The sequence below is a fragment of the Anolis carolinensis genome, chromosome 2 (genome assembly GCF_035594765.1).
Source record: "Anolis carolinensis isolate JA03-04 chromosome 2, rAnoCar3.1.pri, whole genome shotgun sequence".
NCBI classification, from domain to species: domain Eukaryota; kingdom Metazoa; phylum Chordata; class Lepidosauria; order Squamata; family Dactyloidae; genus Anolis; species Anolis carolinensis.
In genome coordinates, this window is record NC_085842.1 from 277,321,682 (window position 1) to 277,346,960 (window position 25,279).

At 38.9% G+C, this 25,279-nt stretch overlaps 1 protein-coding gene across 3 annotated transcripts in view; it reads right to left on the reverse strand.

Moving 5' to 3' along the window:
* Nucleotides 1-7,988: 7,988 nt before the first annotated feature.
* slf1 (SMC5-SMC6 complex localization factor 1) overlaps nt 7,989-25,279 on the reverse strand; it is a 33,524-nt gene continuing 16,233 nt past the window's right edge. For all 3 annotated transcript variants that reach the window (XM_062974226.1, XM_062974225.1, XM_062974227.1), the window contains 9 exons: nt 24,753-24,890; nt 23,641-23,803; nt 21,748-21,895; nt 19,792-19,937; nt 16,147-16,313; nt 15,526-15,656; nt 13,440-13,532; nt 12,625-12,807; nt 7,989-9,075 (listed from right to left, as the gene is read on the reverse strand). In XM_062974226.1, the coding sequence (XP_062830296.1) occupies nt 8,576-9,075; nt 12,625-12,807; nt 13,440-13,532; nt 15,526-15,656; nt 16,147-16,313; nt 19,792-19,937; nt 21,748-21,895; nt 23,641-23,803; nt 24,753-24,890 (1,669 nt within the window). In that variant the 3' untranslated portion in view covers nt 7,989-8,575. The remainder of the gene's footprint in view (nt 9,076-12,624; nt 12,808-13,439; nt 13,533-15,525; nt 15,657-16,146; nt 16,314-19,791; nt 19,938-21,747; nt 21,896-23,640; nt 23,804-24,752; nt 24,891-25,279) is intronic.

Below are 25,279 nucleotides of genomic sequence, written 5' to 3' on the forward strand. Positions count from 1 at the left end.
GTATCCTCCAGGCAGTCAGGTGTAGGGACGGGACGTCGGGGTGGAGGACCTGTCCCTTCTGTGAAGATAGTAGATGAGGGAGAGTTGGGAGAGTGCAGGGAGGGTCCGCACACATCCGGAGTAGCGTGGGATACCACGGCTGGCGTGGCCATGCAGGGGCGATCAGGATGGCCGATGTCGGTGTTAGATAGAGTCTCTCTATCACTCTCGAGATGAGAGGGAAGGGAGGAAAAAGATAGATGGGTTCGAGAGTCCAGTCGAGGAGAAACGCGTCTCCGAGACAGCCCGGAGTCGAGTCTGGAGGTAGTCTCGCTCCGAAGCGAGGAAGTTGAGCGTTCGAGGGGGAGGCAAAAAGGTCCAGAGCTGGCCAGCCCCAATCGTCGAAGACGGATTTCAGGATCTCGGGATCGAGACGCCACTCGTGGGGGGAGGTCGTTATTCTGCTTAGAGAGTCTGCTAGAGTGTTTTGAGCCCCCGGAAGGTGAACTGCCGACAGAGTTATGTGTCTCGCTATGCACCATAGCCAAATGTCCATCGAGAGAGCCATGAGTTTTCTCGAGCCCGTACCCCCTTGTTTGTTGATGTAGTACATGGCTACTACGTTGTCCGTTTGGATTAGAACAGACTTGTGGGGAAGAAAGCGAGCAAACGCCCGGAGGGCTTTGAAGATTGATAATAGTTCTAGAAAGTTTATGTGGTGAGACCTTTCTTGGGTGGACCACAGGTCCCTGACGGTGAGGTACGACATGTGGGCTCCCCACGCAAAATTGGAGGCGTCGGTCGTGATGGTGACTGACGGTAGGGAGGGATGGAAGGGAAGTCCCACACAAACGTTCGCTGGGTCCTGCCACCAACGAAGGGAGAGGCGAACGTGGTTCGGTATCGTGAGAAACATCGAGCTCGGATGCCGATGGGGTTGATAAGCGCCCATGCAGGCCCCGTAGTTTGCCATACGGCAAAGGAGGAGAGCACCGGAGTACAGCTTGCAGCCTTCCGCATCGAAGCGTTTGCCCTCTCTGTCGGCAGGGGAGTTGGAGTGTCGACCCGACGATTGGGAGGCCTTTACCACCATGGAGTTTGGGTCAGGGTGATGCTTGAGCCATTCCAAGGCTTCGTCATCGGTTCGGTACCAGGCCTCTATTTTCTTAGAGGTTGGAGGTATCGAAGATGGAGTCTTCCAAGATGCCTGGATGACGTCCAGGAGGTATGGAAGAAAAGGCAGCAAGGTGGCTGGCGGGGCTTGGGCTTGAACCCTCTTGAAAACGGGGTCGGTAACAGCCTTTGAAGTTTGTTTAATTTCCATCCCCAGAGCGTCTGCCATTCTGACCATCTGGTCGGAGAAAGCCCGAATATTATCTGTCGGGGAAGGTGGGTCGACCTCATAGGCGTCGTGAGGCGGGGAGAGGTCGAGACCGAGAGAAACAACGGAGGCGGAGAGTATCGACTCGGGGCGTTCGATATCGGGGTCATCCTCCTCGGGCCCTTGAGGGGACCGGGGAGGAGAAACAAGCACAGAGTCCTGATGAGGTATAACCTCAGGAGCAGGGAGAGCCGGCTGTGGAAGAACGCCCTTGGACGCGGAGGCCTGGGCGGCGCGGGCTAAGCGCGTCATCTGTCTACCCCTCTCAGGTGTTTGAGCCGGGGGAAAGAGCTCTTGTCGAGCCGGAAGACGAGATGGTGCCGGCTGGGGAGCCTTAATAACTGTCCTGACCGACCGGTCGGGGGAGGCTTGAGCGTCCACATCCGAGGACTGACCATGAGGAGAGGAAGAGGAGCGGAGGCGTTGTGCTGGTTGGATAGGAGAGGATCTCCTAGAGGAAGGCCCAGAGGAGGGGACGTCCTTCTTCGAAGACGCTGAGGAGGACGACCTCTGGATCATTCGTTTCTTTGCTGGGGGTTGTTTCGACGCGACCCTCAGCGATTTTCCCAGCGTCGGGGGAATCGGGCACACAGCTGCCGAGTCAGATTGAGCCCGTCTGGATTCCTCCTGAGCCCTCTTGAAGGCAATCTTCATGGCAGAAGAAGATGGCGGCGAAGCCAGGCGGGATCGAGTGGAAATGGCCGAAGCCACCGAACTCGAAGTTGATGAAGGGCCCATCTTGCCCGACCGGTTGGATACCGTAGCGGTGGTACGTGCAGGGCGGTTTGGTCGGTCGCGGTCTCGAGGTTTTCGAGGTTTTAGATGATACCGACGGAGCAGGCCTGGACGCCATCGAGGCTGAGGTGGAAGTGGAAGCCTCAGGAGCAAGAGTTTTTTCGTAAAGAGCTGCACGGAGTCTCGCAGCTCTATTTCTTCTGGCCTGAGCTGTAAAGGCCAGGCAAAAACGGCAGGTACCGACGACGTGGCTTTCGCCAAGGCAGAAAAGGCACTTAGCGTGGCCGTCGGAATCTGGAATCTTAGCGGCACACTGAGTGCACCGTTTAAAACGCGTGGTTGACATAAGAACGAAGAGTCCGAAGTGAGCTTTGCGGCGGAAAAAAAGGAACTGGAGAGCGGGCGCGGAGGGCGCCCTTTATACCCTCCGGGAAGAGGGGCGGGGTTACCGCCAAATTTCAAACTTTAGCTTGGAGCCTGCGCAGGCGCAGCCTTCTCCATTAGTGTGCATTCACAGAGTACACGAAGAAAAAACTCATGTATAAGTCTAAAAATGTTAAAGAACTCAACACAAAAAAAACCTGGTTCGACATATTCATGTGTCAGTTTGAGTTCTGCATCTTAACTGTTATCAAAAAAGGAACCATTCCCATCTCTGAATAGACTGGCAAAATGCAAAAGTTTAATCCATCCCTGGAGATCTGAAGAGAAGTACTGAACCCCTTTATTCTCTGCACTTGGATGCCACTTCTGGCTTTTTAAAATGTCTGGGTAGGGAAATTGTAGTGGCAGTGGTGACCAGGGGCAGTTGGCTCCCTAAGATGGCATTGGTGCTTTCTCTTCTCCACAGAATGACTCTCTGCTTATCCATGGATTGTATCAACATCCATAATTTTGGCCCCAAAACTGTCCTTTACTTAAACATGAATATATATGATAATCATGAGGCCCAGTGGTATCTCTGCATGATATTTGACACAGGAACATAGCAGGAATTTAAGTACTGGAATATTCTTTGTCTCTTCATCTGCATTTTTTTTTCTAGTTTCACCACCAATTTGCAAGCTTAGAACTGATAACAAGAGATTTTGCATGAGATAATTAATTAATAGAATTTTCCACAGTATTTTCTATTAGTGACTTGTCTGTAGGCTGTTGCTGTTTTGTTTTGGAAAAGAAACTTCTTTGGGGAATAAACCTGCCTCAAGCTTGAAGTGTTTCAAGATGCTCCTTGTGATCAAATTAATTCAGGAACGAGCCTCTACACCTGTTAGCGTCCTTATTTTGATATCTCACCTCAGGCATTTTTTAAAAGGCATTTAGTTTCAGAACCACATAAAGTTGCTTTGTAATAGAACAACATTGTGGTAAATAAAATGTAAACCCACAGAGAGACAAAATGAAACCTTACAGCATTTTCCTGTTTTATATATGCATTTTAATTCTCATTGAATGAAGAAAGAAAAAGGGTAGTAGAAGTTCCTGTAATTCCTGTAATAAAAATTCCGGGGAATCTACTTTTTCGTCCCTATAGCAGCACTCCAGTCCTCCACAAAAAAAATTCTTTAAGGGTTGGAAAAGGCAATGTCTCTATGTAAACTGAGAGGAAGATAAAAAATGAGGCATATTTTGTAATTTGAGGTCTTACCTTCATTATTCGGCTGTCCCACCAATTCTTGTCCAAGTGCTTTCTGTGCCACATAAAAATGTGCAAGTCTGAATGTCTTCCTGCTGAACATGCAGACATTATATGTAGATATAGATATGGACGTGTATAGGCATAAAGAATCCTGTTCCACCCTGTTATGAAATTTGTCTGTTATGTGGTGCATGGTAGTAGGGAATGCAGTTATGACAGCATCAATGGGACAGTTAAAAAAATATACCAAAAAGTGAAAGCAAAATATATCTTAAAATCTTCAGGAGTGGGGAAACAAGTCTAAGACAGTGTACTCACAACGCTTGTTTTTAAATATGTAGTTTTTCCATGTACAAAATAATATATTTCAGATATAATATAACAGAAGATTTTAAACAGCATTTAAAGTATCAAAAGTGTTGAATTCAAAATCAGACATGGTAGCTGGTGATGTTGGTCAGAATGGGGTGGAGATTCTGGAACTGTAGCCCAAAACAGTGGTATTTCCAGCCACACATAGCTTTGTGGCTGTCCCCATTCACCCTTTATAATACTCTGCTGTGATTTTTCGGCTAGCTATTTGAATAGCTGCAAATCACTTATCTACATACAGTGGGCCCTTGGTATCTGCTGGAGGTTGGTTCCATTGATCCCCTGTGGATGCTCAAGTCCCATTATATATAAGGGCATAGTAAAATGGAAAAAGGAAGAGAGGCCGACCAAGGTCGAGATGGATGAATGGTATCCTTGAAGTGATTGGCTTGACCTTGAGGGAACTGGGGGCAGCAACGGCCGACAGAAAGCTCTGGCGTGGACAGGTCCATGAGGTCACGAAGAGTTGGAAACGACTGTGCGAATGATGAAGTAAAATGGCATCCCTTATATAAATTTGAAAAATCAAGGTTTGCATTGGAGTGAATTAGAATATTTTCAAGCCATGGATAGCTGAATCTGTGGATATGTAGGGACAACTATATTGCTTTGAAGGATGCACTTGTTGAAGCACTGGTCCCCTGATACCTCCCTATCCTCTGTTTGTGGATATGGGTATAGCAGCTTCTGTAGAGCAGGATTGTGGAGCATTATGATGAAAAACTGCCTTATGAATGAAGGACAGAGAAAAACTCTTTGTAAGTCTCATGGCACCACTGGATACTCTGTGGGTAGATCCAATTAGCCAGAATATTACCACGTACTGGCTTCTCTCAACCAGTTTTAGTGCAGAAGGAAGCGTTTGATTGTACCGGAGGAGATAGTGAGTTATCAAAGGTATTTTAGATTTAACTGTAATAACATAAAATGAATGATCACCTGGTTATAAAGCTGCTTTTGGGAGATAATCCCACCACTTTACATCATGTTTTCCAAATCCATGTTAGGTGGTGCTTTGTACTCAGTGACCCAAACAGTTTTATTAGTGGCTAGACCTTGCTGTAGGCAAACAAGTGTGCCATTTTCCATAGGCTTGTTCCCTGTACCTACTTGATCTGCTTCAGTAGCACAGACTTTCAAAGTATTTTTTTGGATTTTCCAAGGGTTAAAAAACCCTTAATTTAATAACAGGAGAGAACTCCCTACAAATCCGTCCATGTTAGAGACTTTGATAAGTATCCTCAGTCATTTAATCTTATCAGCTCCCTCCTTTCTTTTTGTGTGTAGCAGAAAAAGGCACATCAGGGAACAAGCAATACTTCATGTTCCATGAACACTCCTAAAATCAGAAGGGGTTGATAGAGAAGATACGTTTACGTTATCATCAATCCACATGATACCCATGAGCTGAAAAAATCCATCTTTAGCACTTTAAAAGACATTATAGACAGTATATCCCCCACACAGAGAACATGTGCTTTGAAAAAGCTTAAACTAATGATTGGCTGACCACATCAAACTGACATACCACATTGATTCTTCTGAGAGAATTTAGCACATTAAGAGGAATTTTAGGACATTTAAGATAATACAATAAGACTTCATTATACACATGGGCACATATATAGGATCATAGTATGACGTAGAAAATATAGTACACTATTAGAATAAATGTGGCATGCCACCATGGTTGGCAAAGCTATCAACAATTAATATTTTAAAAATAATACTTCTGACACAACTTGGTTTAAAGGTTACAGGAAGATACTGACAGTAAAATGAAGATCATTATGATATGTGTTTTATTGAGAAAGGAAAGGAAAGCCAATACAATTAAAACATTTTTTTAAAAAACCAAGCTTTATTAATTCATTTTTTCTAAACTGGGAAGTTTTATATTATACAATGTATTCTTCATGAAGAAAAGTTATTAGCTAGAATCCGTGTTAGTGATCCCAAAGGCTTTAATGAATCTATTCCACCTGGGTCTAATAAGTAGGATTCAGGCTATTGTATACATTACAAGTGTTGAAATGTACCAAAAAAAATCTAAACTGGTATTCTACTGTCATTAGTGCTCACTGAGTGTGTATTTTGAAACATGACAGCAGATAAATACTATCTGTTTAAAATGTCATGTGCATTTGAAAAGTAAAATTAAAAGTAACAGGTTGGAATGCCTGAGGTACATTATGTATGTTTGCTATTCTTTTAATACTTTGGATTACACAGTCTGGGGCATAAAGATCTCCACTATTTCAAGGGGACACTGTGTGGAAGGCAGTCTCAAGAGTTGGTTTAACATGCCTTCGTCTTGACACGTTTCTTTCGCCCTCCAATAGCGCCTCTTCAAATTCCACAGCACTGTTGTTAACAGCTGACATCCAGTTAGAACACTCTAGGGCCAGGGCTTCCCAGTTCAACTTCTCAGTGTCTATGCCAGTTTTAAAAGTTAGCTTTAAGTCTATCTTTAAATCCCTTTTTCTATCCACCAACATTCCATTTTCTGTTCTTGATTTGAGAGTAATATAATTGCTTTGGGAGTTGGTGATCGGGCATTCAAACAACATGGCCAGTCCAGCAGAATTGATGGTGGGCAATAGATCTACACTGAAGAGAAAATCCCCGACAGACCTAGGACCATTAGAATGCCAGAAAATGTGGAAGCATTGAGAGCATCCACTTGGCAATCGTCAAGGCTTTCCGCTCATAAGCATGCCATTGTATTAAAGATATCAAATCAGGTTGAGGAGGATTTTGCATGCTGATTTAAAACTGCATCCTTACAAAATGATGTAATAATTTTTAAAACTTGTTGAAACAACTGGTTATATGTACTTTTCAGAATATATAAAGGGTTTTTTTTCTAGATTGCTTTGTTCATTTTTATATCGCTTCAAAATCTTTATGTCCCATCATGTACTATGACATTCTCGTGTGTATAAATTCATACAGTAGTAGTGCATTCAAAATTTTATGTACCAATGGTAACAATGATTTGAATCATAGTATGAACCAAATATCCCAATGTACTACCAACTCTTATGCACCGCTGAATATATTGTGGTGAGAAAGGATGGCCTGAAGAGGTAGTTATCAGGTATCGATAAACAAATATCTATTGTAGAACTTTGTGTAATATCCAAAGAGTGCTATATATTACATCCCAACTTACTTCCCTAGAATTACACCTACCAGCATATGAATTGCTCTTATTATTTCTCCAAGCTTTTGACATAAATGTTTAAAAACAAATGGGTTGTTTTACACTACATGCCCTAAAAACTGAGTGTGTGAGTCTTTTTTAAAAACTTCCAAGACAGAATCTTTTGTATACATATCCAGGGTAATTAGTTTTGGTAAACTTCATTTTCTAAGTTTGGTATCAAGCTTATTGAATGTTAGCCCCCCACCCCTTAACTTCCACTATAAAAGATTTAAATTTCTGTATTTGTGCCTTGGAGGGAGCTAGCGGATAGCACTGCTGTTTGTCCTCTCTTTACAACAGAGATATACCCTTCATTTCCTTCCCATCCATTTCAAAAGACATCCCTGCAGTTTTGAATAGGAGAAAACTATTGATGGGGTGACTCTAGATATAAAATATAAACAAAAAGTAGTACTGGACAGTATTCAGATTTTAGAAATATATGGAGTTGTAAGAGACCACACAGGTCATCCAGTTTAACCTTCTGCCATGCAAGAAAAGGACAATCAAAGCATATCCAACAGATGGCCATCCAGCCTCCAAAGAAGGAGCCTCCACCATACCTCTAAACATCCAACTCAATGAAGATTTATGAAGCGCTGTTGTATCTGTATTAAATATATTTTTCAAATATTTAGAATGACATTGGGTACAACGACTTAAGACTGAACGAGTGAGTTTCTACACAATAATTTATTTTATTCAGGTAATAAAGATACAATTTTAAAAATGACTACATATCTTTGTAGAGTACAACTGTGATAACCACAGATAGCCAAACCAGATGTAACTGACATACATTGAGTTGTTGCAGGATCACTGTATTGGGCTCATTGAGCTATCAAAACAATGATTATTTCACATGAAACAGGAATAGACTCACACAATGTTGTGAGCTTAAGTCTGACTTGTTCTTCCTATTGGTAATAGAAAGTTTTGCTTTTGATTTAAAAACTTTGTTCCAATGTCAAACTCAGAGCTGTGGTTTTTAAAAATTAAAATAATTAAAATAAGACACAGATGTTGCCTGAGTTTAGACACCATGAAGTCCAGAAACAGATATTTTTGATCTTTTCTGGTGCTTCTCTTCTCTGGTACTCCAAAAAATTAGTACACACATCTGAGATTAGCTGCTGCTCCTTAGTGCAATGTGAAGCTGTGGTTTTGTGCCAAACCAAATTCAGCTTTCATTATTTCCCATACATGATGATCACCAAATGCTGAGCGAGGCCAATGAAAATAAAAGACTAAGGAAGTCAGATTACTTGGGAACACTGTTGGTCAAATTAAGACTAGACATCTGAACTGTCCATGAAATTTGTTGTAGTGCTACTACAAAAGCTTTTGTCTGTTCACCTGGGCCATGTTTAAGTTTTTCAATAGTTTCCTGAAGATAATTTGGAAGATTTTGATAAGTATGAAGCTCACTAAGATAAAGGTCTATTAGCCAATGGTTAGAGTTAAACTTACAACAACCTGCTGTCACTAGGAATGGTTTTGAGCAGGCTGACTTTTTAAAGCTGACAGATAAAGGTCTAAATAAGTTATACACAGAACAGAAGTTCAGCAACATCTTGCAAAACAGGGCTGTCCAAAATTCTGTCTGTTGACTGTTCCAACTGCTTTCAACTCTAGCATGAAACTCCTCAATGGTCTCCTCTGACTTAGCAACATTCAAAAGATGTTGCTTAGTTCTTACACACTTTATGTGATCAAGTGGCAGATTTCCCTCAGAGTCCTTTTGCTCCAGCAATGCCAGTCCTGCAAAGAGATAAAGCATTAAATCAGAAATAGTATCTTTATTCAGTGACTGAACAAGCAGACAGGGTTTTCTGAAGCATCTGTAAGTTGTTTCCCATACTTTAAAGATTTTGTGATAACATAAAGGGTCATATTTGAATCACCTTATTTAAAATCCATTTCCTATTCCATGGGTAGATAACTTTTGGCCTGCTGCAGCTGCATCTAGCCGGATAAGACTTTTGTTTCTTGCCATGATGGCATGCAACCACTCAGCTAAAAAATGCGATTCCCTTATCAAAAAATATAACTAATAAAAGCTGAAATCCTTTGCCTACATGGGAGCAAGCTTCACTGAATTCAACAGAACAGATATACAGTAATTTGACACATTTAATTACAAGGTAACACTGTTGCTCATTGTTTTAGTGTGCTGTGGTTTTCTGTTTGCTAATGGAACTGAGAACAGTTTTTTTGTACCATGTTTTATTATTTTCTCTAAGTTATGGCATCTATCAGAATACATTTTTACAAACCATTTGTCAAGCAAGCACACCCACCCCTAGCCTAGAAGGGAGTGATTTGTTTACATTTTGTTTTTTATTTGTTTTTTAAAATAAAAGTAGTATGTTTTCAGATAAACTTCAGTAAAGGAAAGTGAATGGCAACTGTCTCTACAGCAAACTGAAAAGCTGTAGGGAAAGAAGATTTTGTCAAGCTAGTTGCTGGCTTATTTGATATTTCAAATGCCACAGTCAGAAGTTTTGAACATTTAGAGAAGCATTTTTATACAATCATTTTTTCTCTGCTTTTCAGAGCAGAAATTGTCACTCACTTCCTTTTTGGGTAATCATATTGAAGATGAAGTTTAAAATATGTGTTATTGGCATACCTGAAGGAGTAAAAATTCCTGTCCTCCACAAGTGAAAGTATAAATAAAGGTTTAGGTTTCAGAAGTGGTTGTAATAAAAATAAACAAACAATGCTAGAAACATCAACCTTTTCTAATGCATGAGGTCACTATAATTAAATCTCAATGAGAGCTTTTGATTCCACAAAACCTCCACCCAACCACAGCACTATAAAAACAAATCATTTGTTTGCTTTTAGTACATATATGCAATGAAAAGTGCATAGATATGTGTCCACCTCAGTTCAACAAATATGTGTTAATTTGCGAGGGTCATCTGCTTAACACTCAAAAGCTTAAATCACTTGTTTGAAAGGCAAAAAGTGAATCCATGATCAGTCCTGAATCTTGTTTTTAAAGAAAGACACTATATATCAACATTATTCTATTTTGGAAAACCTTCCCCTAAAATATAAATTATACTGGACTACAGGCCACACCACAAGAAGTTTTGTTAGGGCAGGCAACATTATTTTTAGTCACGCTTAACTTGTATGGCCAGTGACTTACAAACGTATAAGACAGTGGTTCTCAACCTGTGGGTCCCCAGATGATTTGACCTTCAGCTCCCAGAAATCCTAACAGCTGGTAAACTAGCTGGGATTTCTGGGAGTTGTAGGTCAAAACACCTGAGAGCCCACAGTTTGAGAACCACTGATATAAGAGATCCTTCAGGAGCTGAATGGATTGGTATTCCATGCCTGCCTCCTCAGTACCCAAAGACCTGCATCCCAACTTATTAAACCGCCCCTGGAAGCACCCAGCAGAGCCGTTCTATGCTTCATAGTGAGGAAAGCTGGATTAGAGAAATGTCTGGCTACATCTCCACAGTCAGCAATGAAACGATGACATTGCTGTTGTAATTGTTTTAATGTCTGGCTATGGGATGTAACCAGAATGCTTCCAGTATGTGATTAAATAAAATGCTTTGTGGTGCAGCAAAAATGTTAAAAGTGGTGGTGAGGAGGGATAGTCTATTTTTGAGAAAACTGCAAGAAATGCAGCTCCACAACCAATGCTCAACTACAAGGCTTATTAAGTTACTCTGGGCCAAGTGCCAGCATAACCTACCCCACAGGGTTGCTGTGAGAATAAAAGAGTATCCTGTGTACTGCAATAAGCTTTCCATAGAGGAACGATGGGATACAGATGTCAAAGATTGTATGTATATTGTGGACTAATAAAAATAAGTATAATTTTGCAATAAAAATATTACATAACTAGCTTGGGGACCTGGCGATGCATGGGTTATTTGAAAAGGGCATTGTTTGTTTTTGGATGTTAGGTAATATCAGTTTGATAATTTGTATCATTTTTTTCAAACAAAACACTCAGGATTTGCTTTTGTATTTTATGAATGCTACAATTAGAAAATACATAACAGGATTACTTTAAAAAAAACAACTAAAATTAAATAGTTGGCAGAGATGGTATGTGAAATGAGAGAAGGAATGCAGAAAGGCTCTCAAAAGTATAGTTAGTTACCAAACATGAGTAATTCTGCACTGAATGTGTGACACAGTCCCTGTCATGCTGGTGTCACACGGTTTGACAGGCCAAGGCCAGGCATATGACAGCAAAGATAAGTCTGTACACACAGTATGTGCAGTTGCCACAAGACCTTGATGGATGAAAGTGCAAGTAGATCTTCTCCCCCAGGACAAGGGTATCATCCACTGGTCATTCTTCACCGACACCCAGGAAAAATGCACATCTGTCAGTGTAATGCCACATTCTATTGAGGACCTGGACTTGCTGTAATATTGGCTCTTGCATCACTTAGACCGATTGCAGAGAGGCCAGGTATTGGCTTGGCATGTCAGTTGCATGGTGCAGCAGATAAATAAAACACCTGGGAGACAGCATTAAGGCTCAGCCCAAAACACAGAGAGGGAGAAGAGCAAGGGATGTATTGATAGTGCAAGGATGTCAGCCAGAGACAAAGGAAGTAGCCTTTAGGGGGCAGGAGAAGACTACAGATGTATAGAGGCCTTCTAAAGTAAATAAAACCAGCATAATAGTTGTCCTTCTAGGTAAGTTAGGTTAAAATACTATTTGGGGTACATTCCTTTCCAGAAGAATGATCATAACTCCCATGAAAATGTGAAAACAGGATAAAAATAAAGACTGAATTATAAAGAGATTGTAGAAATATTACAAATTACATCCCCAAAGCAACCCTTAATTTTCTGAATATAAATGTGTGTGCAAATGCATACTAATATTCTGAAGGGTAACTTGTTTCAGAGAGTGTGACCACAAATTGTAATTTAAACTTGTTTTATTTTTCTTTGGGGATATGAAAAATATGGCAATTGAGTCACTTTTCCTTAGAATTAGAAGACTTTGTAGAAGTTGTTTTATGAGAAAAATGTGTAGATCATTCTATATGTATATAGCACGATTAAGCCAAATACTGTGAAATTCTAATGGAAAATCACGGGTTTATAGAAGTAACATGTATCCTATATTACTGCATATCAGCTAATATGAAAAGCAGCCAAAATCAGAGATTTATTAAAATAAGTGTAAACATGTAAGATATACATCAGTATATATAAAAACCCCAATCATTTGTAATGTTTCAAAAAGTCTCCTTGTACTCTGCAGTTTTTAGAAAATCAGATTTCCTTAAACTTGTTTCGCCAAAAGACACTCACCGCCATGCTGAAGCAGAAGCTCAGCAATCTCAATGTGTCCATTTGTCAGCGCGTCATGCAAGGGCGTCACTCCATCCACTTGACTGAACAGGTTTACCTCTGGACAATGTTGCAAAATTTCGTGGACACACACTGTGCTGCCATGGTTACAAGCTTCATGCAAAGGCGTCCAACCAGCATAGTCTGAATTATAAATCAAGGGAAGTTTGGAGAAACAGTAAAATTAGTAGAAGGATTCTCATAATACTACAAATCAAATTCCATAGAAATAGTATTTTTTTTCTATTTGGTTCTAGTATGAATTCTAAAAATAATATTGAGATACTAAGTCACTATTAAAAATGGAATGAACCAAGACATATATTCCTAGAAGCAAACATTTACTTTCAGTTCCATTTTGCAGTAATCTAATGTTGCTTTTTTTCCATAAAGCAGAATATTGTGTTAAAATATAGTATTAAAAAAGTGCTATTAATTTGCACTCAAAACGCCATTAACCCGGGTATGTTAGCTCATCCTATGAACTTCTAATTCTGATTGAGTATAAAGCTATTCAAATTTTTTCCCTCACACCTATAGAATGGCCAGATTATGAGAAATTTTAAAACTACTTCTGCACTTTAATAGAAAACTCACACAATTAAATGCACTGAATAGTTGATTCAATAAGCTGTAGATACATGCTACACATAAATCTTTGTTTTAAGTCACAACCCCATAGAAGACAAATAAGGAGAACTTTGCAAACATAAACATCTTACAGTTGTTTGGGAAGATCAGAGTGTTTGTGCAATACAGAATATAAATTTACTTACCTTTAACGTTAATATCTATTCCTGGTAGCGAAAGAAGATGAATCAATTTCTTCACATTGTTGCTTTTGCAGGTAATATGCAGGGCTGTCTCTCCTGGCATACAAAATTAATAGATTAAACCAGTCTAGACAAAATGGCAACTGAAAAAAATAATCAAAGTGCAGGGAACTAGGAGATATGGCTACTTGCCAGAGCATTCAGTAATGAATAAGATTTTCTTTTGTCCTGTTTAAACACCTTTTAAGAAAATTCAAAAAGCCCACAGAGCTTCTGTTCCACCAGAGATCCAGCAATGAGACTGCACTGCTAAAGGGTTAACCCAGGAATTATCTCTCCCCCTACAACCCGCCTGTTCAAGCTGTAAAAGCTTCAATCACATTATAAAAGCACTGAATGATCACAGAACACCAAAAATGCTTGGTTTTGAAGCAATAAAAGTTTAGAGTGCAGTTGCCCTCCCTTAAATTTATTCATGAACCTACATTAAGTGTATGGTTCTTTTTACACAGCATTTGTAGCTTAATTCAAATGAATGTTTCTGGCTAAGCACGAGTGCCTCTACACACTCAAGTATAATTCACAACTTCAAATCCGTTAACAGATGGTTTGCTGTTCCTCAATAGGCTGTCTGGCTTGCCTACAGTACCAGAAAGAAAGGGGGAGGGGGAGAGAGGGAGATTAAAAAAGAATGAAGCCGTCCCAAGAAGAGGGAACACAGACTCATTTGGAGCTAAAAATGAACAAAAAAAACAAAAACAAACTGAAGACCTGAACTGCAGTTTACTGATAGTGGCCCCATTAATGTAGGCAGGCTGCAAAATTCTGAGATTTAACTATAGTGTCTTTTGTTAAGGAAAGCTTATGAAAAAATACAATCTGAGTTGAATGAGGTAATAAGCTCTCAAACTAACACTTTGGTCTTCTACCTTAATTTACATATAATGAAGCTAGATTGGTAATTTCTTACTAACATGCAGAAATCGTGGACCCAAGAAATGAGACAGGCCATATTCCAAAACTGAACTGTAAACGTTTGAATATTCACCCTAAAGTATTTTACAAGTGTTGTTATTTACCTTCAAAAGGACATTATTCTTAGACAGGGTATCTAGCTGCTTGTTATAGGAAACACCAAAGTATTTCTAAACTCCCACACTTTAGACACTTCTATATTAAATGGCATTTATACAGTGAATCCATTTGTACAACATGTACACCAGCATATCAGTAGGAAACAACTTTTAACACCACATTTTCTCGTGCTGTTAATGAGAATTTAGCAAAGAATGAAAATAAAATCAAAATCCAAGTAAAACGAGGGTTCCTTTTTCTTTGACAGGCTCAGATAATCTGGTTTTTACTACAGATTACTCATAACTCTCACCAACAGTATATTATCTAGATGTAATTCTCATTCTAAAAAATCACAGCTGCATCCAAAGGTTTGTCAGGTACAGACCAGGGTAACTGCATTGTATTATATCAGTGCTCTGAGCACAACCTGAATAAATTACTATGCTGCTATTTTAACCATCACTGTTTAGATTTAAATGTAGTTACAAGCCCAAAGCATCTCATAGCTGGGCTAAATGCCTAGAAGAAAACGGTCCATATGCTTAATAAGACTATGTAACACAGAACACACATCAGTCTTTGTTCATGTCTAGATGAAGACTGAATTAGACTTTTAAATCAAAAGATGACGCTGATCCTTCCCAAGCACAGGTTGAGGTGGATTAGTGAAGCAAGGCAGTCATGACTGGAAAGGACCTATTTAGGATGCACCCTTTATTTACTGGTGTGGGTTTCAGAGAAAGGGAGGAGAAAGGAAGGAATGGAGGGAAGGAGGAAGAGTGCTTGAAATATATATATGTGTGTGTGTGTGTGTGTGTGTGTGTGTGTGTGTGTGTTAGCATATATAACATTATTTCCTTGGTTTAAAAGCTGACATTATATAGCACCTAACACAAGGAAATATTACTTAACCTGTAACATTATGAGATACCATTTCATCTTTACAAAAGCTAAACATGAAACTGTTGAATGACTTATGAAGCACCAAGATTGAGTAAGGATCTTGTAGTACCTTTAACATTGACCTTGTAAATGTTCATCTGTTTAGGAGAAGACTGATATATTTTTTTGCCATGTGATGACTGGATTTCAGTTTTGGTTTTAAATTTCTTTGGGGGAGGAGAAGAGGTACGAGTTTGGGCACTGAAAAAACAAGGAATAACAAAAGCACGCTCAGAAGACATTTAAAAAAAAAAAAACCACTCTGTACTGCAGTAACAAGTGCATGCACAGGCAGACACATCTATATGCTTTTTGATTTTGAAAACTGAGTCCCTATTGTAGTTTAGAAACATTCACTACAACAGTACTTGTAATAAACTCAGCAATCATTCAATATACAGAATATAAGCTGTTTTTAAAAGTGTAATTCTGTGAATAGATCCATTTCTCTTGGGAAGCAATTTACATTAATAGTGGAAAACCATGTGCAATCTACATATATACAGAGAAAAGAGAAAAGAAAAAAAAACTTACTCCATCCAGATGTGTCATAGGATTAAAACAGAGCTTTCTGCCAGTCACAGTAATTTGCAGACAACAACACAGGTCACATAAAGTTCAAGAAATGTGTCAGGTCAGAAGCTGTCCCCCAAAGCAGAATAAAACTGGTGATGTTATAGGTATTACTTACGGTACATCAGGCAGCACTTCGGCTTGGTTCTGCTTATCACCATTTAGCATCAGTAATGCCCTTTGAGACTCAGGGCAAGGCCATTGCCCTATTTTTTCTCTCTTTCCTTTCTGCATCTTCCCTGTCTCACGCATCCATATTTGTAAAGCAGGCAGATAGGAACAAACCTGTTGCCAGAGTGACACTTAGTTCGGGCATGTTTAAAGATAACATTCATACATGTCTGGTTATTAGAGCTGCTTAAATTTTTCAGATTATCATGCCCAATCCTTACAAAATTAGTTTGAATAATTCTTGTAGTATGAAAGTAACTCCTGTGTGTCCATACAGTTTCTCTCAAACTAACAGAGATTATATAGGGTAAGTGTTCTACTAAATGCTATTTATATTGTTCTAGCAGAAAAGTGCAGAACTAAGAACAGTATAGTCAAAAGCAGACCAGAAAGCAGAAAAACAAATCATTCAACTCTGTCTCCCACTGGTAGTTACAAAATTGCATTAATAGTATTCCAGCACAGCATTCCCAACTCTTTCAGGATAATAAATAAGTTTTGGAAGTTGCTTCCTATACTTTCTACAGGAAAGAGAGAAGGGAATGGGGAAATGTGCCACTATCCACTTTTCTCAACTAAGAACAGATGTAATGATGAAACAGGTGATCTGTTGCAATGAAGTATTTTTCCACCCTTTTTGAAGCTCCCTGATTTTCCACCATCTGGTGCAATAGTGAGAGACATGGCACGGGAAGGCAGAAATGTAGAATAGGCAAAAAAAAAAATCCTTCCCACCATTCCCAAACAAGGTCCACAGGATGATTTTGGATTACATATCACACTGTGGTGACACAGCATTTTTGACAAATAATAAATGGGCAGCATTCTAGATAAATAACCATGCAATGGAATGGAAAAATAATGGCTTCTGGACATTTGGGAAGTTTGGGAAGTCATGGGAAACTTGGCAAAAGAGAATGATCCCATTGTGTAATGAAGGAGAAAGACTGAATGCTGATATCTTTGCATTTCCATCACAGAGGGTTTCTTTTTGACACTACCACGTCTCAGCAATCAGGTTTACTTGGATTACATTGAGGGGCAGTGACACTGGACATGTCTGAAAGTTGCCCCAATTTAACTAATAACCCTTGCTTCTGAATGTATGTGTTCAGTACCTAAAAAATGGAACCTTGCATATTAAGCAGTCATTACTATAATGTTGATTTCCTGAATTAAAATATCTGTACCTAGGCAAAGTTAATCTTGTGAGGTTATCCCTAAGCAGAGCCCAAACAATTGATCTCTGGTTAGGGATAACAGGTCACTGAGTTGTCTAAATTACTGAATTGTCCCAAGTTGAGATAACAAATTCAATAGAACAGCATTTTTCAAGTTGCCTAATTCCCTACTCACTGATTGAAATACGTAGACGTTTGCAAAACATCTGACATTTGGTGCATTTGTATTACCAGCATGAAGAAGTACAGTAGTTAGGGAGCAGGTAGAGTTCCCTGAGCTAAAATAGTGGTCAGCTGTCATGTCAATGTTTTTCTGAGACAAAAATTGTAGGCTTTTTGTGCTTCCAAGGCTGACTCAAATTGTGGACTGGAATTTGTGGCATGCTGCACAGTAGTATTAGATAGAGGTTTCAATTAACTTTTCACTAACAAACCCTTCAACAACTTGTTTTTGAAAATAATACAAGTATTTGTCTTTGCTTAGCACTGCCTGCTTTCCTACCCCTTACTTTCATTGTGGGCAGTACTCATAAAAATGTTCTTAACAGTGGGCTTAGTTTGCCTCCTGACCTGAAACAAGTGCATTTTGTGTGCTATGCTTCAAAGAGTCTTGTCTTTGCCTACAAATTGATTTCTCTGAGTGTGTGGTCGCAACAGTAATGTTTCCTCATATGTAGTCAGATACTACTCTTTGTAAGTAAGGGTTTTCTAGAGATTCCTAATCTGCTGCTGCTCAGTCGCATAGTTGTTTCTGACTTTTTGTGACCTCATAGACCAGTCCACGCCAGAGCTCCCTGTCGGCCATCGCCGCCCCCAGTTCCTTCAAGGTCAAGCCAGTCACTTCAAGGATAACATCCATCCATCTCACCCTTGGTCAGCCTCTCTTCCTTTTTCCTTCCATTTTCCCCAGCATCATGATCTTTTCCTAGCTTTCCTGTCTTCTCATGATGTGGCCAAAATACTTCAACTTTGCCTCTAATATCCTTCCATAAAGTGAGCAGCCGGGCATTATTTCCTGGAGGATGGACTGGTTGGATCTTCTTGCAGTCCAAGGCACTCTCAGGATTTTCCTCCAGCACCAGAGTTCAAAAGCGCTATCTTCCTTCGCTCAGCCTTCCTTATGGTCCAGCTCTCGCAACCATAGGTTACTATGGGGAATACCATTGTTTTGACTATGCGGACCTTCGTTGCCAGTGTGATGTCTCTGCTCTACACTATTTTATCAAGGTTGGCCTAATCTATCTGTGAGCTCTATCATGGCCACCAGTTATGTATCTGGACCAAACTTGGCACATATACGTACATATCATGACTAAGTACTGACTGGATTTATGGCAAAGGAGCATGGGAGCTGTAGTTCACTCACATCCAGAAAGGCCTGTGAATCTAACAAATGGAAAGATTCAAAATCCAAAACCAAATAATGGCTATTTCTAATAAAAATTTATCATTACAAAATACCTAACCTGGGTATCGGCGGGAACCTAAGCTAGTATAAAATATTTCTTGGCAGGATTCACCACAATCTTTCAGAAGGTAAACATCACATTTTCCAGCACATAGCAGTCAAATACATACCCAACAAGTAATTTCTGATGACAGAAATGATGCATGCTAGATATAATTCTACAAATTTTAGTCAAAAAACTGTACCCCAAAACCTGGGTTGATTTATCCACACGTCAATGTAAATACTGTACCCTAACTCATTAAAAAAAAGGAACCATCTCCTTCTTTGAGAAAGACTGGCAAGTGTCTGAGCAGACTGGCAAAGGATGTACCAACTTCCTTTACTTCGTCCTCCATAGAGCTGCTTCTTTTTTTAATGCCTGGATGGGGAAACGGCAGTATTGGTGCTTTTCTGTATCTACAGAATGATACAGAACTTATCCACAAATCATATAAAAAACTGCATTTTTCAGCCCCAAGCCCGCCCTTGACTTATACATGAGATCAATTTATACTTAAGTATATGGCAATTTCAACTGTGTCTAATCTCTAAGGATTGCAAAGAAGAAAAACATTCCCAATGGGGACAGATGAAATATAATTATGGCTGAAATACTGAATGGATTAAGATAAAACAATTGGAAGTATGGCAAAAATCTAGGAAAAGAAAGGAATTTATCAAAGGTTAATGTAAGGAAAAGTAGGGAAAAGGTTTTGTGAACATGTAGAGGTTTTATATAGCATGCAACATTGGGGTCCACTAGTTTGTAGAATCTCTAAAAGTATTCCAGTTGAAATATCATGAGAAACAACCCAGTAATATCTGGTAATGCCAGAAAGTGGACATGATTCACTACTATTATAAATACATAAATGTTTATTAGACTGGGGTCATTACATTTGAACTGGGCCAGAATATTCATATGCTGAAAATAGTAATAAACAATTCAAATAACACTTACAATTTTTTGAAGAGAGAGCGGTTCATCAGAAATGACAGTGCTGGTTTCAAAATACAACTTTTTAAAGACTGCTTCTGCAACAAACATTTCTAGCCAGAGAGATGGAATGGAAGACACAAACGCTTTTAATTCCTCTGCTGAAAAATCTGAAGGGGGTTGAGAGCATAAGGAAACTTTGAACCAGGAATGTGTAAAATGTGATTTTCCAGATGTTGTCAGGTTACAACTCTATTTAACATTGACAGTGGGAAGGGATTTTGGGAAATGTTCTCCAAACAAATCTGGAGATCAACCTGTATCTTTCAATGGACAGAACAGGAAAAAACATCTATGTTCACATTCCTGTTGCATCTGTCCAGTTCATTATTATTTTTAAATTATTAGGATTACTAAACTTGTTGAGTTACAAAAATAAGAAAAGAAAGTTCCCTGATTACACCTTACAGATGTTCAAGATTAAGGTAGATAAAATATTAGATGAAAGACATCAGTAAAATGGAGTGTATTGTCATGAGAGTGGTATATTCAGGAAATTTATAGTATCGAATGGGGATACCAGGAGAGAGTATTCTTCATACAATTCTTCATACAAAATATATTATGAAAATCTGATAATAGTATAATCCATTAGTGCAGTGGTTCTCAACCTGTGGGTCCCCAGATGTTTTGACCCTCAACTCCCAGAAATCCTAATAACTGGTAAACTGGCTGGGATTTCTGGAGTTGTAGGCCAAAACACCTAAAGACCCACAGGTTGAGAACCACTGCATTAGGGGGACTTTCCCAATTAGCACAACTTTTGACAGCCACTATTCTTAAAAATGCAGTTCCCATATATGTGTTAGTTGGAAAATGAATTTCCAACCAGTTTTGTGTTAGTTGGAAAATGAGTGATAAAAATCTTGATATAACTCTGGCCTATAGCAATAGATCTGTTTGGTGTGCTATCATTTATTTAAATATGACCGCAGCAATGTCAATGCCCAGAGCAGAGCTTAATATTCCAATTTAAAAAAAATTCTTAACATGAGCAACCCTATGAAACAGGCAGACTCTTAAAGCAAATATGGATGAAATTGTTACTCTGATACATATATACATTTGGATAAGAAATATAGGCAGTCCCCAAGTTATAAGCATCTGACTTCTAAATGGCTCAAAGTTCATGGGGGTGAGAACAGGAAGTGAGAGAAATCTACCCCTACGAAGGGAAGTTTACTCCTGGAAGAGTTACCTTGGGGAAAAGGTATCTCCACTGAAGCTTTCTCACCAATCCTTATTTCCATAATAAGCCAAATTTTTCAAAATCCAATTATCACAGGTACAGAAAATGAGGGGAAATTTTCTGAACAGGGGCACAGATAGCAAAACAAACATCACATGGGGAATTAATCCTTCCCTATACTATCCCAGGTTTTACTGATCGAAGTCCCTTACAAACTGGTACCACAAATTATCACTGAATCTTTACTTGTGTAACTATTAATCATGAATTTGGTTCAAGCTGATTTGCACGCCCCCCCCCCCAAAAAAAAACTGTTTACTCATTTGAACTTTCCTAAGTAATGAATTACTTGTACCACATGTTTGTTAAAAATGTCTTTTGGACAATGGACAATGATAGTCTATTCAATACTTTATTCCCATTTGCATTACATTACAGTATAAAAGAATACTGACCAGGCAAGTATCCTATTAAACCAGGGGGAGAGGACTACACATAGCTAATAATGAAAATCAAAGGATTCTGAGATGGGATGGGAAAAAGAGAATGAGCAAAGTTGAAAATAACAATAATAAAAAGAGGGTTAAGTTTTATACAATGATTTAAAATCAGAAGCCAAACATTTCGGTACATGTCTTAAGCTTGTATCCAAAGACTGAAACACCTTACACCTATGCTAACAAGATTTATTTGTGAAGTTTGTATATGAAAAAAAATGTATTTAGCCTTACCATCACATGAAATGGCAATATAAGATGCAAGCTCATCTGCTACAAGATGCAACATATTCTTATCCATCATAAATCCAGAAAGAATCCAGTATTCCACTACTGTGCTCAAAATTCCATTAAGTAGTTCAACTACCTCATGTTTGAAGATCTGGAAAAGATTTCAATCTTTGTTCTATCAAGACTTGTACTGACAATCAGATTTACCACAATCTGTTCAGTATGCAGTTTTAGCATTTGCTGATTGGCTTTGGTGACAGTGAGCTCTCTCTCCTGTCTTTGGCAATGTCACAAGCATAGCTTCTTTTTCAAGAAACAGTTGACCATTTCTTAATTTGGCCTTGTCAGTTCTGGTGTGCAGGAGCAGCCACAGCCAATGAAAGACGGCTCTGCTGGTTGCTGCCAATTCAGGCTGTTCAGAAGTGTTTGAAGATGTCAGCAGTGCTGATCTTGGAGACTTCTATCTCCCAACTCAAAAAAAAAAAAAAACTAATGAGGATAAAATTTGATCACTCCACCATTTGACTGAGCTGCAGACCAGATCTTCTTCCTTGACAGACTGAGAACTGAATAATGAGCAATTATTCCATAGCTCAGTTGAGATGTTTTGCTTGAGATGTTGAGATGAATTGGTTTTAAACCCAATTCTTATGTACTTGGTGCAGAGGTTTAAATCTTCCATCACAATGGGAATGATTCCTCCCCGTCACCACTTTGCATAGATTAGTGTGGTGGGGGAATATGACCAAATTTTAAACAGTGTGAGTTTTCCTATTGAAGGGTCAACAGTGAATTAGTCCAGATGCTGCTACTGGACAAAGAGAAAACTTTCAAGACTGAAGGAAGAAGCAATTCTGTACAATTCAAATGTTTGTCCTGCCTGCCATGACAACAACAATAGGAGTTTCAGAGGCAGCAACTTCAATTTGCAATTAAACATTTTACTTACTCTGTATTTTGGAAATCAGGCTAAGGACATGCTAGTTGGGGAATTCTGGAAGTCATATTGCAAAAATGTAACTTTTCCAAGTTCTTATTTTCAGCCAATAAAGTATACTGAGGACAGCAGAAATTTCTTCTCACAGAAAATTCTACCTTAACATCCATGGCAAAACTTCTCAATTAAATGAGTTAGGTGACACTACATTTGCCACTCTCAGAACAGATTCACAATCTGAAGGATTTTCATGATGATTTTAAACATACTTTAACCCAGTTTCAAAAAATGATTAAGATGATATCAGTATTTATTATTACTGATATCATGAACCTGACTTTTCATTGTAGTTAAGCCTAAAAAGGACAGTGTTGTGCATAATTCAAAGGCATCTCTATCATAGGGGCTTCTTGGCAAGATTTATTCACAGGTGTTTTGACACTGCCTTCCTCTGAGACTGAGTGTGTGATTTAAGAGTCTTAGAGCTTGAAGGAACCACAAGATCCATCTAGTCCTGCCATGCAGAAATTTACAAGAAAAGACTCTTAAATAGAACTGTCTATGAAGAATGGCATTACAGGTATATCCTAGAACTATAACATTACCATTTTCTCCTGTTATGCCTTAAACCTCAATGAGCTCAAATGACCACAACTCACTGACTCTAGCAAGAAAGTAACAGTGAGAAATTAGTTTTCATGAAAAGAGAAACTGTGGGACCTGTATTACCTCTCTATCTGCCCTAAGTTAAAATAGCCAACCACTAATTTAGATCTGTGTGTGCCTTTAAAATCTTAAGAATCAATGCATGAACATATTGGAACCAATGTTTTATCTTCCCACAGAACAAGAGAATCTATGCATTATTTTACAAGATATATAGGTACTTCTGAGGAAGAAAACAAAGCAGAAAGATACTTTTAGTCTTCTTTCATCTTTGTTTTAGTTCAATCACTTACATCATTTGTCTTGTACTTTTCTTTATAGGAATTTGTGACCCAGTCTACAAGAATATTTATCCGTTTGGTTAAAAGCATTGATTCACTCTCTAACCAGAACGTTTTCTGAAGAACTGTCTCTGGCATCGTCTGCAGACGTTGTGAACCAACTCCTTCATACAAACTGCAAAAAGAAAAATATGCTTATCTAGAAATACATTTATTTTATTACAAGGATACTGAACACAAAGCACACACTCTGCCCAATTCTGCAATGTTTGGCAGGTGGCATCCTATCATATATTGATAAACAATAAAATAAAAATTCTGACCACATTTGAATCTCTTAAGTAGGTAAAGGAACCTGTCAAATTGCCATGTAGGAAAAGCCTCTTTAAAAAATGTGGGATTAGCCACTAAAGGTTTTCAGTTAAAAAGCATTTAAAACTTACTATGCTATCACAAACTACATAGTAATCTTCTTTGAAAAGTGCTAGATTATTTATGCACATAGAAAATGAAGGATTAAAAACCTAAAATCAGAGGGAGGAAAAAGAGAGAAAGAAAGGAAGAGGAAGGCTAGTGAAGATTATTAAGATCCTACTACTTTTACCTCCCTAACCACATGGTCCACCTGCTATCAGCTGCCCAAGAGGGATTCTGCTCACTTGTTATACCTTGATACTGCAGTTTAAAATGGTATTATCTGTAAAACCCAGAAGCTCGTTTATCCTGAAAGGTGGAATCTACATAACAGTAATGAATAAAGATGTTATAACTTTCTGTCATTACCTCAGTCTAGTTAAAGTGTAGTAATGGAATTACTTTACAATAGTTTAGAAAAAAATATCATTTTGTATATAACATTTAATCTATTAAAGAGAGAAAAACAAACTGCAACCACAATTAAACATTTGCACATTTCAAAACAAATAAACAACCACTCAGTAAACAAAATCCAAATAACTTTCATTAACAAAGCAGGAAATCCTGCAATAAAATGTGCAGAAAATGATTAAAACAGAAATGTTTTACACTTTACCTTTTAAGTATGTTGAGACAGGACAAAACATGACTGTAAGAAACAGACAAAAACTATTTGCTTATACAGAACTTTCTTAATCAAAACATACCTTCTTGTTAATGTCAGCACTTCAGCTTGGAACAAATTCAGGATAAATCTAAGCAGACTTTTGTGAAATGTTTTCTCCTCATTCATGGTTTCTGAAACAGGGACTGAATGACAAATACTTTTGCAGTAAAGGCACGACCTTGGGAGAAGCACAAACATTCACAGTTCAAATCAGATTACTTAGAAGATAGATATGGTCCAAGTTAACACACTCATAATTTCTGTTTCAGGGCACACATCTGGGCACACACACATGCAGCGATGTTTAAGTGTGCAATGAGCATACCTATTCCAAATAAGAGGACAGAAGCCCAACATGGTTTGGGTCCAGGTTACCTACAGGAATGCTTTCTCCCATACAATCTGCCCCGAACACTTAGGTCCTCTGGGGGATGGGTACTCTGACTAGCCAGAACCCGGATGGTGACCATCACCCAGAGGACTTTTTCATCGGCCATCCCAAGACTGTGGAACAACCTGCCAGAAGAGCTCCAACAGCTAAATGAGCTGTCGGATTTTAAAACACAT